This window comes from Dendrobates tinctorius, unplaced genomic scaffold (genome assembly GCF_039654945.1).
Source record: "Dendrobates tinctorius isolate UK_male_01 unplaced genomic scaffold, ASM3965494v1 ptg000201l, whole genome shotgun sequence".
Taxonomy (NCBI): Eukaryota; Metazoa; Chordata; class Amphibia; order Anura; family Dendrobatidae; genus Dendrobates; species Dendrobates tinctorius.
Window position 1 is genome coordinate 4,650,045 of NW_027361868.1, and position 17,965 is coordinate 4,668,009.

The 17,965-nt window shown below is 44.5% G+C and overlaps 1 protein-coding gene across 1 annotated transcript in view; it reads left to right on the top strand.

Moving 5' to 3' along the window:
* The window catches only part of USH2A (usherin), a 994,545-nt gene that overhangs the window by 386,246 nt on the left and 590,334 nt on the right, over positions 1–17,965 (top strand). The window contains exon 21 of the mRNA XM_073553328.1: positions 3,694–3,824. Coding sequence (XP_073409429.1) covers positions 3,694–3,824 — 131 coding nt within the window. The remainder of the gene's footprint in view (positions 1–3,693; positions 3,825–17,965) is intronic.

A 17,965-nucleotide genomic window follows, 5' to 3' on the forward strand; every position in this document is an offset into this window, starting at 1 on the left:
CAGCATTCAGCTGAAGCACCACTGCACTCAGCCAGCTCCTGTCTTCACCACGGTTGGTATCCAAAAGGAAGTGTATCACCAACACCAGCTGATGCCTCAGGTGACCTTTTAAAGGAAGGTGGGAGTGGTCACCACCAACATCAGCCAATTCACCAGCCATGTAATTACACCAGCAGCCACCAGGGGGAAAAACTGATATTAATCCCCGATGGCCTGAAAGGAAAAAAGGTTTAATATGAGAAAGCAGATCTGACACAGATCCAAAAATGGATTGTGACACATGGCTCTGCTGTTCCAAGGTGCGTCCTGTACATTTGGCTCTGCTGTATCATGATACCCACTCGGCTCTGCTGTTCCAAGGTGCAAACTCAGCTAAGCTGTGTTAAGGTACCAGAATGCATTTGTAGCTCTTTGATGCTATTCGACGGGCTATCCAGCATTTTTAGCTTCACTTTTCCACTCTATTCCACATGCCATCCAACATATCCAGAGCCACTGCTTTATGGCATTCCCCTTGCCATCCAACTATTTAGCTCTGATGCATCTAGCTAGGTCAATGGCTCTGATCTGATCCAACTCTTCATCCAGACTTCCAGTTTAGGAAAGCCACCTCACCTGGTGAGCCCTAATTTGTTCCTTCCGATAAAGTTAATCAAACTGTATGCAGATCAAGTCCAGAATAGCACAATGGTGAATGCCCCCTATAGGAACTTTAAAGTATTTACTGCTCCGTTATTAGCACTCCTTCACTGGGGTGGCCTACCGGTGGACACTCCTATTCTCCTGTGGGCCAGTCCGTGCCTGTATATAGAAGAAAGAAACTCTTACTTAGTGATGATAAGTGACAATTGTGCAAAAACCTTTTAAATAATAGAAAAAAAATATTATTTTTATTATTATTAATAGCATTTGTATTAGTGATAGATAAAATAAACAATTAAGTCTACAGGCTAAGATAAATCATTTTGTTTACATCGGTAATGTTCCTAGATTACCTGGGTGTGACAAGATCTAGTAGCATACTCTATATCCATATAGTGTGTATACAGTCATATACACTATATCCACAGTTGGGGTATTTTCTAACTCAATAGATATGTTGTTAGGAGGCCACTCAAGAGTTTTATCGACTGTGACATTGAATAATTTGTCTCTATGGATTTAGATCTTGGAATGAGACCATTTTATTCAAAACATCACTTACATTTCAGCAAGAATTCTAGCCTTTCAGCTAAAAATCAATATGCTCCTCTCTTTAGTAAATTACTTCATTTGGAGAAAACACGGCCGTGGTAACTCACTGTGTTTTTGTACCAAATAAACCCACAAAACTCAAGTAAAAATATATATGCAAATAGAATATCCATTATGTAGGTTTTACTAAATATATACAGTGCTCATCATAAATTAGTACACCCCTTAGAAAAATGAGATCTGAATCAATATCTCACTGAACACAAAAACAATTTCCAAGATTTTGACAAATCTGAGTTTCATAGAACATTTTTTTAACCCATAACATGTTAACAAAAATAACTTTCATTACAAAATCTTCAGTTCTACTCAAATTAGTTGATGAAAAATTGACTACACCCCACAACAAAAACTACTACATCTAGTATTTTGTATGACCTCCATGATTTTTAGGGACATCACCAAGTCTTCTAGGTCTGGAATGAACAAGTTGGCGACATATTTCAAGATCTATCTATTTTCATTCTTCAAGCACAAGCTCTTTTAGAGCCTAGATGATGGATGGAGAGTGATGATAACTTGTCTCCATGAGTGTCCGGTTGGGCTCAAATATGGAGACCCTTGGCCAATGAATCACTTTCACCCTGTTCTTATTCAGAAATGTAACAGATGTGGTTTTTGGATCATTGTCATGTTGGAAAAGTGCACGTCTACCAAGGGCACGGAGTGATGGCGACATCTTTTCTTTCAGTATAATTATAGCAGTACATCTGTGAGTTCATGAAACCATCTATGAAATGTAGCGCCTGACACTAGCAGCGCTCATACAGCCCCAAGTAAGGACACTGCCACCACCATGTCTCACTGTGGGCACTATGCATTTTTCTAAACTCATTTTTCTAAATGCATGATGCCTACAGAGAAACCTGATGTCAGAGTACATATTTATATAGATATAGGTATGTGCGTGTGATAGATATATAGATAGATAATATAGATATAAGATAGATAGATAAACAATTGCAAAAAAGCATCATTTTTTATGTAAATTTTTTTATTGCATACATATAACAAAAAAAATACAAAATGACTACTCAAGTTTGGTATATCCACTACGGCAATAACCCATAGAATTCATTCCACAGGATTTTTAGAGTGAAACTTAAACAGTAAAAAATCAAAATCAAAAAAATCTTTAAACCAATTTTTTAGATATATTATATTTGCAACGCAAAAAAAATATAAAAGTGTTACAAAGAAATGTATATGCACCCCAAAATAGAGCTGAAAAATAATCCAATTTGTCAGTAGACATAAAACACTGAAGAAACTGCACAGGTAGTGTGTGACAGCAGTGAAGAACCGTTACCAGACTTTCACCCGCAGCCATATATGTTGATGTCACTTGGACATTACTAAGTCTGTGCTTGAATTAAAAAGCTTAAAAGGTGTTGGATACAGTCCTAGGAGACCTCAGAGTGTTACACGTTATTTCATGGTAATTGGAGGCTTTGGCATACTTCTAATTTGCTGAGAAATTGAATTTCCTGGTAAAATTCGACCAAGCTGACAAATTTTTGAAGTTCAAAAGATTTGCTAATTTCTACTGGATATAATTGTATCCCCTTCTCAGCTGATAGGAGGGCTAGCTATATAAGTGTAATGCTGCTGCAGTGCAGTATATCACAACCTCCACCAGGGGGTCCTGGTGAGGGAAGAGAGGTTGAACACACAGCATAGCAACACTGAGCAGCAGCACAGGTGTCACATGTAACAAAAGAGTGGTCAGACAAGCCGAGTCAAAAACTGTCAGGAGCAGATGTACCAAAGCTCACAGCAATGCACGTAGTCAGAGACAAGCCAGAAGTCAGTGCCTACCGGGAACGTGATATCCAAAACGTGAGACGTAAGACGTAGTCGGGGTACAAGCCAGTGAATCAAAGCCAGTTGGGGAGCATGGTATCAGAAACGGAAAACAAGAGGCGGAGTTCAGAGATCAGGCCGAGTCATACACAAATATGAGAAGTCAGAGGCAAAAGGATCACTAGGGTATATGGGTCAGCGGCTCTAGCCTGGAAGTATGAACTATAGCTGACGCTGGCCAGCAGGCTGCAGAGGACTGAAATAGCCCAGCCAGCACCAAAAGAAGGCAGAGGGGATTAATCCCCGCATGACCAGTCCAGAGAGAAGACAGCAGAAAACAAACTCTGGACTGGATCATGACAATAAGTTTACAGCTACTGAATGTGAACATGAGAGTTTTCATTTACTGACACCAATCATATTTATTGAAAGAGGTGAAGAGTTGGAGCACAAAATATACTAGAAAGTTGTAGAACTTCTCGCTTACACTCTGTCATATTTTTTATTTACGACTTCCATGTATATACTGTATACACATGAGCTGCAATAACCTACGGGCGCACTGACTATTTTTGGCTATTTTTTGTATCGGAGATTATAACTATTTCCTTCTCTTGCCCATTTTATATTCTATAGGTATTAAAGTACAATTCAGAACAAAGGAAGCGGAGGGTTTGATTCTGTGTGCTGTGTCAGCCGGAACGCAAGAAGAATACATTGTGCTTCAAATAAGGAATGGACGTCCTTACTTCCTTTTTGATCCACAGGTAGAGTAATGAGCAAACTGGTGAAAAAAAAGATCTCTATCAACCATCCCAAAGGCATCTTGTGCATTTAATGGTTTAAGATGATGAGGCATTCGCTGTTTCCATTTTTCCTATTGATCCAGGTTAATGGGTTCTTTAAAACCTTTGAAGATTGAAGTTCTTTGGGAAAGAACTATTGAAACACCTTAGGCTCTTTCCAATTTAATTAGTTATCTATTTACTAGGACTTCACAATTTATGGGTAAAAGCGGCCGGTGTAGGAATATGTTGACCTTGCTAATATCTCAGTGTTTATAAGTGTTTCATTGTAATCGGGGGGTTATTATTTTTATAGATTTTAGGAAACTGTAAATATTTACTAGATTATGTATCAATGTAATTAATAAGGGAAAGTTCTACGGAATCTCTGGAGGAGAAAAGATCAATTGATGTCACCAGGTTATAATAACTGTATTATGTCACTGCAGCTAGTGCTGCGATCACTACCATCACGATACAAATGTTATGTGGATGCCTAGAATTAAATAGCGATAGATAGATATGAGATAGATAGATAAATAGATAATAGATAGATAGAAGGAGTAGATAGAGAGAGATAGATATTAGATAGATAGAAGGATACATGGGCGTACCCACCATGGGGCAGAGGGGGACAGCTGCCCCCCCTAGAAGCAGGGGAGTGCACCTATCATGATGAGGCTACTTGTTTTTCCTGCCGCCGGCCCTTTAACTCTTCGGGCACGGCAGCTTTACAGGTTTGCGCGCTTGCGCAAGCATCAGTGAGTCAGTGGCCGGGTGCCCTGCACATAGGAGTTAAGAACGCCTGACGTTGAATGTCAGGACATTATTTGTGAGCGGAGAGAGAGCGCTCTGCTTTCCCCGTCTCCCGCCCCTGGCTGCAGCGCGCCGCTGAACGTATCAGGTCAGGCATCCGGAGGAGCTCTTAGTACCCGTGCACTCCTGAGGTAATCGCTGTTATTCTATTCTATATTCAGTCAGTGATGTCACGCCGGGTCTGGGTGAGTGAGTGCTGCCTGGGCTGATGTATATACAGGGGTTGGGGGCTGACTGTGGCTGGGCTGATGTATATACAGGGGCTGGGGGCTGGCTGTGGCTAGGCTGATGTATATACAGGGGCTGGGGACTTGGTTGTGATGTATATACAGGGGCTGGCTGTGGCTGATGTATATACTTGGGCTGGGGGCTGGCTATGGCTGGGCTGATGTATATACATGGGCTTGGGGATGGCTGTGGCTGATGTATATTCAGGGGCTGGGGACTGACTGTGGCTGGGCTGATGTATGTACAGGGGCTGGCTGTGGCTGGGCTGATGTATGTACAGGTGCTGGGCTTAGTGGGCTGGGGCTGGAAATAATATATATACAGGTGCTGGGGTCATTATACTGTATGGAACAGTTTCATTCACCGTTTTCATTCTAAAATGTTACAACCTGAACGACCATGGCTTGCCCCCCCGTAGTTTTGATCCTGGGTACGCCCATGGAAGGATAGGTAAATTTGGGATAGATAGATAATAGACAGATAGATATTAGATAGATAATAGATAGATGATGGCTAGATAGATAGATATTAGATAGATATGAGGTAGATGATAGATAGATAATAGATAGATAATAAATGGATAATAAATAGATAATAGATAGATAGAATTAATAGATGGAGAGAGATATTAGAGAGATAGATAGATAATAGATAGATAGACAGATTTGAGGTAGATATCGGAGTTTATTGCATACTGTGTTATTATTGAGCTCAGTGGATGCATAGTATACATAAAGCTCCTAAGCTCCCCCTAGTGGTGACTGTAAGAATCCATTGTATAATATTTGTAATATATTTCCCCATGCAGGAAATTAATGGCCAAAAAAGCCAAGACTCCAATAAAGATATATTATAAAATGTATCCACGCAGACATTTTGGCATTTAGATAAAATATGGTCATTATCTTTCAAAATTTGTGTTCAGGAACAAAATACTAGAGGAGAATGGCAGATCTCCTATTATTATATATCAGAAGAGGAAGACGGCAAGTGGATTTATTCATTTACTGCTTTGTCTTCATCTTTATCTTTCCACTTCTTAACAAGTAATTGTCTACTAGATTTTCCCCGCTTACCACTAGACACAAACCTCTTGAAGTCTTTGTTTGCCTGCGGTCAGTGCGACCACGGCTCTATTGTTGGGATTGCAGTGGTGTTGATCAATGTATCTATCACTTATCTCACATTTCCAGGACACTGTGGCCTAAGGGTTAACAGACGACAAATAAGGGCACACCTTTTTCCAGAATTTTGTTAAAGCGTGAGAAAAAAAAATCTACAAAAATGATTAATGTTTCGTGAACTGAAATATGAAAAGTAAAATTATATTATAGTCGTCAGTATGAAATGTACAGTCACTGGTAATAATGATAGAGGGAGAGCATACAGTATGTACCGGTCACAAGAGGTAATAGCTGCTATCCCAACTATTTTATAGGAAGCAGTGGCGTAGCATTGGGGGGGCTACAAGGGCCGTCTCCCCGGTGGGTGTGCAAATTCTTTGATGGCATAAAATTTCTCCCATAGGTCTAGGATTGGGGTAGAGTTAGGATTAGTTAGGATTAGAGTAGGGTTAGGACGAGGGTTAGAGTTAGGCATAGGGTAGGATTGGCGTAGGGATAGGACGAGGGACAGAGTTAGGCATAGGGCTAGGATTGGCCTAGGGATAGGACTAGGATTAGCGCTAGGGTTAGAGTTAAGGTACTGTCACACTAAGCGATATCGCTAGTAATATCGCTATAACTTGTGACGTTATAGCGATATTGCTAGCGATATCGCTATGTCTGATACTTACCTACGACCCGCTCCCCCGCTGGTTATCGCTGATCGCGCGAGAATGTCCAGGACTGTTTCTCGTCGTCAGCTTCCTACGGCGCTTCCTGTGGAGAGACGAGTGACGAGCGTGGAGCCGGGCGGGAGGACGCAGGATCGCCTAGTGTGACAGGTAAGTAGCGACCCCCGTCCCCAGCGATGTACCAGCGATCCTGACCGCATCATATCGCTGGTCGGGATCGCTGGTACATCGCTAAGTGTGACAGTACCTTTAGGCATAAGGCTAGGATTGGCCTAGGGATAGGACTAGGGTTAGAGCTAGGGTTAGAGTTAGGCATAGGGCTAAGATTGGCCTAGGGTTAGAGCTAGGGTTAGAGTTAGGCATAAGGCTAGGATTGGCCTAGGGACAGGACTAGGGTTAGAGCTAGGGTTAGAGTTAGGCATAGGGCTAGGATTGGCCTAGGGATAGGACTTGGGTTAAAGCTAGGGTTCGAGTTAGGCATAGGGCTAGGGTTAGGGACAAGTTTAGGTCTAGGGTACTAAATTTGTAATATAAAAAAAAATAAATCACAAAAAAATAAAAAGGTAAAAAATATTCTAACAACATAAAAATTTGTATTTTTAAAATGTTGTCATATTTCAACAAAAAGCAGAAAAAAATTAAGGCTAATGGGTAAAATATAATTATATCAGTGTGCTTGAAGATAAGGGGTTGAATACTAGACTGGCAGAAGGGAATTTGGAAGTGTTAATGGTCCACGTGCTAGGGGGAGTAAAATACCTGCCTTGCCTTGGATGGTGATCCACTGTTTGGGAGGATATTATTCCTTATTAAAGGCGATTTGCAAGATCAAAGCATAACACCTAGTCACAGGATATTTTACCTCACCAATGGAATCTCATGTCTCCGGTAGTTGCGTAAGTGCACTGGTGTTCCATTCAAAGTCTATGGGACTGACGGGGATAGCAGCGTACAGCCCTGGGCTATCTGCCAGTTCCAGAGGCTTTGAATGGACCAATAGTCAAGCATACGCATTACCGCTCCATTTGAAGACATAGTATGTGCATGCTCATGGCAGTGGCGGGTCACAGTGGTGGAACCCCCCAATAATTATAAACTTATCATTTATCCTGTGGATTGGATGATAAGTTGTGGTCATGTGGATGATATGGAACAACTACTGTAACCCCTTCCTCACTAGGCAATTTTTCGATTTTGGGCTTTCTTTTTTTTCTCTTCCCCTTCTTCCAAAAGTGAAAACTTTTTTTTTTATTTGTCCATCAACATTTTTTTTTAAGATGGATTGCAGTTTTAAATTATGCCATTCAGTTTAACTTATAATGTCCTAAAAAAACAAAGGAAAAAAATAGTAAAAAAAAAAAAAGCAATTCTGACATTAATTTTTGGGTTTCACTTTCAAGCAATTAAAATATTACCGAGTGTCCCGGACACCACGATTACATTGATAACAAACATATTGGGTTTTTTTTTTGTAAATTTTAGTGATTTAAAAAAAACATTAAGAATTTTGGTTTAAAAAATGTGGTTTATGTTGCTAGTTTCTGAACATGGAGTTTTTTTAAAGATTTTTATTAGTTTTGCACAAATTTGAGAAAATGGTAGCAAGCTGCAGCCTCCATTTTGCCAAAGTATAGAGAGCCAGCAAAAAGTAAAAAAAAACAAAACACAATACCTGAGAGCACACCTGTCCTGGCATCGCCTCTGTCCACTCTGCCCAACCATCTGGTCATCAGGGTCTTTTCTTTATGTAGTTGTGTACCGGTGTCTTCCCTCTGGAACAGGATTTTGATCCTCCAGCACACTTCTGACTGCAAGGCGCACAGTTACATCACATTTTGAGGCCTGGTCACAGCTAGAAGTTCTGTTCTAGTGTAAAGACACCAGCTCACGACTGTAAGGCTATGTGCACACGCTGCGTTTTTTGCCGCGTATCCGCTGCGGTTTTGGCCGCTGCGGATCTGCAGCAGTTCTGCAGACAGTGCACAGTAGCATGTAAGTCTATGTGATTTACAATCTGCTGTGCACATGCTGCAGATTTTTAACTGCGGAAAAGCTGCGGTTTTGAATCCGCAGAAAGAATTGACATGTCAATTCTTTCTGCGGATTCCGCTGCGGTTTGCCACCTATTCCATTGTCCAAGTGTCAAACTGCAGGGGAAAACTGCTGGCCAATCCGCAGGTAAAAACGCAGGTCATTTTACCTGTGATTTTACCTGCGGTTCCGCAGATACAAATCCGCAGACCAATCCGCAGCGTGTGCACATAGCCTAACAAGAAAAGGCTCTGAGGACCAGACAGGCAAGCGGCAGGCACTGGAGGCAGCATGGGTTATGGGATAGGTTTTATGTTATTCATTTAGTGTTACTTTTATTATGCTCTGGAGCCTGGAGAGACCCCAGACCCTAATGAGGAGCAATCAGTTTATGGAGAATAACTTGGCTTCAAATTGAATTTTATACAATTTGACAAATTCTAATTTTGTCAGATCTGCTCATCTCTACTCACGATTTTTAAAAAAAAGTATTATGTGACGTATGTATGGTCGCCACAATGGCATTGCCTTCCTCCAGGGAGTGTGATGTCAGTCTTGGAGGCAATGAAGGGTCTCTCTAGCAGTTAACCATGTCATGCAACACAGTTCCCACCCCAGGCCAGCAGAGGGAGCTCTGAACCAGAATTGGGGGAGGCGTGCTCTCTGAGGGCTAGGAAGGGAAATGAGGAGTTAGTGTGAGGAGGGCAACGAGTGTAGACGTGTGGAGAGAAGCTGGAGGTTGAGCTGAGGATAGAGAGCTCCCTCCCAGGGAAAGCGCATGATCTGGAGCCTGGTCTCCACGGTTGTATGGATACTGAAGGTCCTGCAACAGAAACCAGAGTAGCAGGAAGCTGTAAATGCTCTATTCCCAACATAGACACAGAAGGCAGAACAGCGACGGGTGAGCCAAGAGAGATAGAGGGCTACAGCTGTCTGCCATACGAGGTAGTTCTAAAAGAAGATAAGAAGGAGGAACTTCAGTGTAACACAGAACTGGATGTACCTCAAGCCAGCGCTAGGAAGGAGACTACACAACCCATCTGATAGAGAGATCCCTGAGTTGCTTCCAGGCTAGCCTGCTCCTGTGCCATCTATAATCAGGACCCTGGACTGCATTTGCCAAGTAAAGGTAAAGAAACTGCACCCTATTGTGTCCTTGCCTCCTTCCTGCGACATCCTCAGCACTGCTGCATCTCTGTGCCAAACACTGCACCTTCTTCCTAACCCTTTATCTACACTGCCCTGGGACTACAGCCCTTCCTGTGGAGGGCTACAACATCAACATGCAGCGTCGGCTTAACACCTCCCTTGCCGAACACCACAGGTGGTGTCACGAATCCTTCACTTATAAACTCTATTCCCAACTCAATCCCTTTTACATGGGCGCCCAGGGCCACGGACCGGGTCACCGCTGCTGTGACATTCCCATCTGAGAGACCGGCCTGGTATCAAGTACCCCACAGCATCACCCATTTTGGCATCACGAACAGGATTACGGAGCCCAGTATCCCCGGGTCCTGTGTGCCAGAGACTGTGTTTGGTGCTATAGACTGTGTGCGAAATTGGCGCCATTGCCGCCATTATCCCGCTGATTGGAGCGCGCGGGAAGAAAAGGGGGCAGGCCTTCGTGGGCGGAGCCAGCCGAGAAGCGAGAAAGGAAAAGAACATGCGGGAAGTGAGAAGCTGAGGCCTGCAGTTCCGGCGTCCCCTGATCCAGCCGAGGAGCGGCATCCGGTAAGCCAGCGCAACCCCGCGGCCTGGCTCACGTTAACTAGGGGGAGAGGAAATGTCTGAGGATAACGCCAATGCAGCGGCGGGCACTCCTGCAAACCCCTCAGCGCTGCGAGAAGTAGCGCCCACTGCAGCGGTCCCCATAATGCCGCTGTCTATGCCCTACATACCGGGAACGGCCTGGCTACCGCAGTACTCGGGTGAGTCCCATACCCTGAGTGAATTTAAAGAGAGACTGTGCAGTTTGTTTGAGGTGTATCCTCTATCTGAAAGCCAGAAGGTGAACATCCTTATTGGACAGCTAACAGGTCCAGCACAGAGAGAAGTAAAAGCCTGGCAGGACACTGATAAAGAGACTGTCAAAAAGATTTTGGCCAAGCTGAAAAGCACCTTTGACACCCGCACCGCAGCTGAAATCAAGATGAGGTTCTTTGGATGTAAAGAGAAAGCACAGGACAATATAAGAGACTATGCTCTTAACCTGCAGGAGGCGCTGCGAGCCATCAAGCAAATTGATCCTGACAATGTGAAAGAGGAAGACAAACTGTTAAAGGAGCAGTTCATTGAAGGACTCATGTCCAGAAGTCACAGAGCCCAGCTGCGCATCATAACTCTACAAAACCCTGACCTGGACTTTGCTGATTTCAAGGACAGGGCTATTCGGGTACTGCAGGAACCAACTGTCAGCCGTCCAGCGCCCCCTAGGCGCCCAGCGATCACCTACCACCAGGAAGCAACATCTTTCCCTTCCATCCCTGTGGAGGCTGATGCACAGACTCTGGATAAAGATCCAACTGAAGAACTGCGTCTTCAGGTCCAGGAGTTGACCAAAGGTATGGCTGCACTTACTAAAGCCGTGCTGTCCCTGCAGGTGTCCTCCAAGGAGAAGATCCAGCTTGCTTCCAGTCGAGAGGATGTCCCGTGGCTCCGGAAGAGGAGAACCCCGCCACTCCGAGGGAGGAACAACGACCGCTATGATCAGGACGGATGTCCCATCTGTCTTCGCTGCCACAAGGCAGGTCATCTTGCCAGATTCTGTCCTTTAAACGAGTAACCCCTGGGGCAGAGAGCCAACCCCCTGGAGTAGGACCACAAGGCCCAAGGAACTGGAGAGCCAAGTATGTTGGAGGGAGACTGATCCTTCCTGTGGTGATTGACGGCATCCCCATGAACGCTTTGCTGGACACTGGCTCCCAGGTGACCACTATGCCCTATATCCTCTGCAAGCGGTATTGGGCTGACTCTGAACTCACCTGTGGCCCAAGTGATGAACTAACAGTAGTTGCCAGTAATGGTCAGTCTTTACCACAAGTGAGATGTAAAGAAATTACTGTTAAAGTGGGGAGGGTGGAGTTAAAATCTCAAGGTCTGATAGTTGTGGATATTGATCGACGAGAATGTAATCCCATGATGACTCTTGGTACAAATGTAATTGAAAATTGTCTTTCCGAGGTTATTGTCTTGTTGCAACAGGTGGCTGAGACTGCTGGTTCCAGTGAACAACTAGTCCTGCAGAAGGAGATCAAGGCCCTGATGCAAAGACAGCAGGTAGAACTCTCTGGCGGAGAAATTGGCAGTGTCAGAGTGAGTGATGCTTTCCCCATTGCAATACCCCCCAGATGTGAAATGTTGATTTGGTGTCGGGCAGCTATAGGCCTCAGAGGGAAGGATTACCAGGCATTGGTAGAGCCAGTATACTCTGATAGCAGGCCCACTGTCTTGACAGCCAGAGGGGTAGTTGATGTACGAAAAGGGAGAGTACCTGTACGCCTTTTGAATTGTGGGGAGGAGGATGATGCGCTGCCCAGAATGCCTAATCTGCCAGATGCAGGAGAAGACCCTGAGGCTCTTGAAGAGAGAGTGAGTTACCTCCCTTCCACCGACCAATTGCAGCCCAATGTGCTCAAGGAGTGAGAAACAGATGGTCTGGCTTGAAAGAGGTCACCCTAAATCCATTGCCCCATCACGATTGGGCAGAAACGCAGGATAGTGACCCCGCAGTCCGCCTGGTGAAGGAGCTACTGTCACAAGCTGACTCACGCCCAGAGTCGAATGCTCCTGAAGAAACCCAGCAGTTGTGGAAGGAAAGAGGTCGGCTGTTCATTTATGAAGGAAAGCTGTGTCGGAGGAGTATCAATGCCCGCACTCATGAGCTGGTCTGGCAGGTGGTAGTCCCAAAGAGAGAGGCATCAATGGTCTTGGAAGCATACCACAATGGAGCTGGCCACTTCGGATGGAAGAAGTTGGAAGCATTGCTCCGGGAGAGATTCTACTGGGCTGGTATGAGGAAAGCCATTGAAAAGCGGTGCCGAGAGTGTGGACAATGTAACCTGTGCAGAAAGGATCGAAACAGCCAGAGAGCTTCTCTGCAGCCAATAGTAACCAAACAGCCACTCGAGTTGGTCGCCCTGGACCATGTGAAACTGGTCCCAAGCCATTCAGGCTACATCTATGCTCTTACCATCGTTGACCACTACTCAAGATTCTTGGTAGTTGTGCCTGTCAAAGATCAAACAGCCAGGACAGCAGCCAGAGCCTTTCAACAGCACTTCTGTAGACCACATGGATATCCTGAGCGAGTGCTTACAGATCAAGGTCCAGCTTTTGAAGCAGAAGTGTTGCAGGAATTCTGTAACTTGTACAGTTGCAAGAAGATCAGGACAACCCCATACCATCCACAGACCAATGGCATGTATGAAGAGATGAACCAGGTGGTGATTGATCTATTGAAGACCTTGCATTTGGAAATCTGTGGCCAGAAAAGTTGCCGGATCTGGTAGACCTCTACAACTACATTCCTGTGAATGTCACCAACTGCATTCCAGCCTACCTAATGAGAGCAAGGCCTGGTAAACTGCCTATTGATTTGGATATGGGAGTCCTGACACCTGAAGTAACATCACCAGATGCTGACTGGGATACAGAAAGACAACAGCAGTACCGTAGAGTACAAGAGTGTGTAGAAAAGAGTCTAGCTCAGGCGAGACAAAAACAAGAAAGGCACTACAATCAGCAACCTGCCGTTCCATTGTCACCAGGAGAACAAGTCCTCAAGAGGAAAAGAAGACTGCATAAATTGGATGACCAAAGGGAAGCTGAACCCTACACCATTCTACCCTCAAATTTTGATAATACCAAGGTGTGCCTTATTAGTAAAGATGGAGGAGAAACCTCAGCAGCAATATCAAGGGATCATTTGAAATTATGCCCTGACCAGTTAAAAGAAAGAATGGAAGAACAAAATAACATCCAACCCATGGAAGAAGAAGCAAAAGTCAGCACTATACTTGGAGAATTCCCTGCAAATTGGACTAAAGTAAGTGATGCCACAGTGGTACTAGTGTTGACATTTCCCCAACTGGTAGTACAAGAAGAAGTGACTCATGAGAACTCTGAAAATCAGGAAGTTCAGGTAGCAGATACCACTCCAGCAGTGGAGCCAGAGAACTCTCGCTGTCATGAACTCATTTTCTGCTCCACCAGTTGAGAGTTCCCCTTCCATTCTCCCTGTGGTGGTGACAGGAGGTAGTGCGGTTGGTTTAAGTGGTAGTGATCTGCCACCTGATGAGGAAGATAACGATTGGATCTCTGGAGTATCAGACTGGATATAAGGCAGCCGACGCCCTATCTGGGTGCTGGTGATTCAGTCTGCTTCTCAGGTCCTGGACTTCAGCTCTCTTCCAGTCTTCTCAAGTTAAGTTTGTTTTTTTCTAATGTTCACAGTTGCGCTTGTTGGTCAATTCAGTTTGTTGTGTAATCAGCCTGCCCCTGCCGGGGCTATGCTGAAATTCCACTCCTATTAATCAGTATTTGCCAATCTGCTTTTTTGTCCCTTATTAGATTGGCCTCTTTTTTGCTCTGTCTCAGAATATTTCAGAGTGCTGATATAGGTTTAGAAGTCTAGTGACTTCAGGGTTAATTTTGCTATCAGAAGTGTTGGACAATATTTTTGTAGGTTGTTTTTTGCAGATTGCAGACAGTGTCTTTCCTTTTCTGTCCTTTTTAGTTAGCCGGGCCCCATCGTTTGCTCAGCCTATTTTCCTGCCTTTGTTTGTATTTTCATCTTGTTTCACCATCAATACATGTGGGGGGCTGTCTTTCCTTTGGGGTCTTCTCTGGGGCAGTTAGTTTTCCTCTTTTCCTGCTTTAGGCTTATGTAGTTCTCCGGTTGTGACGAGGCGTCTAGGACCAACGTAGGAACGCTCCACAACTGCTGCTAGTTGTGCGGTTAAGATTAGGGATCTGCAATCTGCATAGTTACCAACTTCTCTGGTTTTCTGAGACTTAGCTTTTTCTTGTTTTCCTCCTCGGTTTCCCATTCATAACAGAATCACCAGCTATAGCGCAAATTCTAGGGTACTCAAAAGCAGGAAAGAATTGTTAGAGAAAGAAAAAAAAAAAAAGAAAAAGTGTCAGAATTTTTTTTTTTATGTATTTTTTCCTCTTTTTTTCTGGGGCCGTTGGAGGATTTTTTTTCCTAATGGAGATTAAGCAACTGTCCGATCGTGTGGAGCAGCTTGCTGCTGAAGTACAGGGAATTTCCACCTATCTTATTCAGTCACATACTGCAGAACCCAAGATTCCTACTCCTGATGTGTTTTCTGGGGATCAGTCTAAATTTCTTAATTTTAAGAATAATTGTAAATTATTTCTTGCTTTGAAGCCTAACTCATCAGGGAGCTCTGTGCGGCAGGTTAAAATTATCATCTTCTTGCTGCGCGGCGATCCCCAAGATTGGGTTTTTTCTATGACACCTGAAAATCCTATTCTGACTAATGTGGATGCATTTTTTCAGGCCTTGGGGTTGTTGTATGATGAACCTAATGCCGTTGATCAAGCTGAGAGAACCCTGTTGGCATTAAACCAAGGTCAAGATCCTGCAGAGTTGTACTGTCAAAAATTCCAAAAGTGGGCGGTCCTTACTACATGGAATGATAGTGCATTGGCAGCTCTCTTTCGAAAAGGTTTGTCAGAGACCGTAAAAGATGTTATGGTGGTATTTCCTGTTCCCTCTGGTCTGGATGGCTCTATGTCATTAGTAGAGTTGAGCGATACCAGCCGATACTTGAAAATATCGGATCGGAATGGATCGGCCGATCTTAAAAAAAAGTATCGGTATCGCCGATTCCGATACCGGGAACCAATGCAAGTCAATGGGGCCAAAATATCGGAATTAAAAAAAAACCTTTCTTTCCTTGTAGGTTAATTCTACATGAAGAAAAACAACTAAGAATAATGTAGAATGTATTGTGGGAGGTGGAGGAGACATTAAAGCCATAGAGGTTTAGCCCAATCAAATGGAATAGCAGGAATTAAACTTTTTTTTTTAAAGATGTTAGGAGTTACAAAGATATTGACTATGTTAGCCTCATTTATATTTTGCCAGACATGTATGTCTTCTTCTTCTACTTCCTTTTTTTACATTCTTCTTCTTCTTCTTCTACTTCCTTTTTTTACATTCTTCTTCTTCTTCTTCTACTTCCTTTTTTTACATTCTTCTTCTTATTCCTTTTTTTACATTCTTCTTCTTCTTCTTCTACTTCCTTTTTTTACATTCTTCTTCTTCTTCTTCTACTTCCTTTTTTTACATTCTTCTTCTTCTTCTTCTTCTTCTTCTTCTTCTTCTTCTTCTTCTTCCTTCCTTTTCTTACATTCTTCATATTCTTCTTATTCAACAATTATTATTCTACATATTCAGCTTCTTCATCTTCTTCCTATTCTTCTTCATCATATTCTTGTTTGTGTCAGGCATTCCTGTAGTTGTTATCTAGAAAAGTTAGAAGTTTACACCTTCCGTTCTGCCTGTCACAAAAGATTTACAACAGGATTTGTCCGCGTTCAGTTTGGCCTGCAGAAGCAGGCCTTTTCCAGGGGCACCACGAGGAGGAACGGACTCACCCCCATACACTGGTTAGTCTTCTTCTGCTTATAAATAAGATAATATCATTTGCTCAGAGTATTAGTCTTATGCTTAATGTTCTTCTGCTTTGTTTTTTTTATGCTTCTTTGTCTTCTCTCTCTTGTTGTTCTGCATCTTGGTGGTTGTCTTCCTGTTCTTTGTCCTCTTGAACCAGCTGACGGTACTGGCACCCGGAGGGGCAGCAGAAGGAACAAGAGCCAATGGCACTACCGAGGACCAGCTGACGGTGCTGGAACCCGGTTACTAAGCAGGAGGTACCTGTGCTACAAAGCACTACCAAGGACCAGCAGACGTTGCCGGAACTCGGATACCGAGATGGAGGCACCTAGGCCAAACGCTCTGACGAGAACCAGCTGACGGTGCTGGAACCCGGAGGGGTAGCATAAGCTGCAAGAGCAAATGGAAATAGCGAGGACCAGCTGACAGTGCTGGCACCCGGAGGGGCAGCAGAAGGAATAAGAGCCAATGGCACAACCGAGGACCAGCTGACGGTGCTGGAACCCGGTTACTAAGCAGGAGGTACCTGTGCTACAAAGCACTACCAAGGACCAGCAGACGTTGCCGGAACTCGGATACCGAGATGGAGGCACCTATGCCAAAGGCTCTGACGAGAACCAGCTGACGGTGCTGGAACCCGGATGGGTAGCATAAGCTGCAAGAGCAAATGGAAATAGCGAGGACCAGCTGACAGTGCTGGCACCCGGAGGGGCAGCAGAAGGAATAAGAGCCAATGGCACAACCGAGGACCAGCTGACGGTGCTGGAACCCGGTTACTAAGCAGGAGGTACCTGTGCTACAAAGCACTACCAAGGACCAGCAGACGTTGCTGGAACTCGGATACCGAGATGGAGGCACCTAGGCCAAAGGCTCTGATGAGAACCAGCTGACAGTGCTGGAACCCGGAGGGGTATCAGAAGTTACCCCTGAAAAGCAAAGTTGGCATGCCGCAAGCTGGCCGCAGTTACCGAATCACACAGTCCTACAGGGGGTGCTTGTCCTACTGGCACTATGGAACAAACCTTTCTTACCAGAACCCGCAGTCCACATAGGAAGCACCTAAACTGCTGGCACCCTAGCCTCGGCTAACCCAACCGCAACACGACATGGCAACTTGGGGTGGCAAACTGACATTGACACTTCCCGGAAACAGCAGGCAGGGCTGGAACCAAGCTGGGCAGGAGGGAGTACCCGTGCCAAAGTCAGTTATGAGCAGCAACTGGCGATGTTGGAGCCCAGGACAAGCACTTAGCAGGCTGAGGCCTGATGTGCTGTCAATTGGGAGGCAGCAGGACAGATTGCCATCAAAACAGCAGGGGAACAGCTGACGTTACTGAACCCCACAAACACAGGAGCTAGTGTTTTACTCTGTGAAGACGGCACTTCCGAGCAACAACTGGCTGTGTTGAAGCCCAGGGACAAGCACGGAGCAGGCTTAGGCTGCATTGAAGAAATTTTAAGATCGGTTGTAGACTACTAATTTGAACCAAGCTCCACTTAGGCCTGTGGATTCACTGATTTTCGTATTTCCCCTGTCCTCCAACCCCGCCAGTTACAGCTCCGAAGTGGCGTCTGCACAATCCACACTTGTTCCTGTGTTACAGG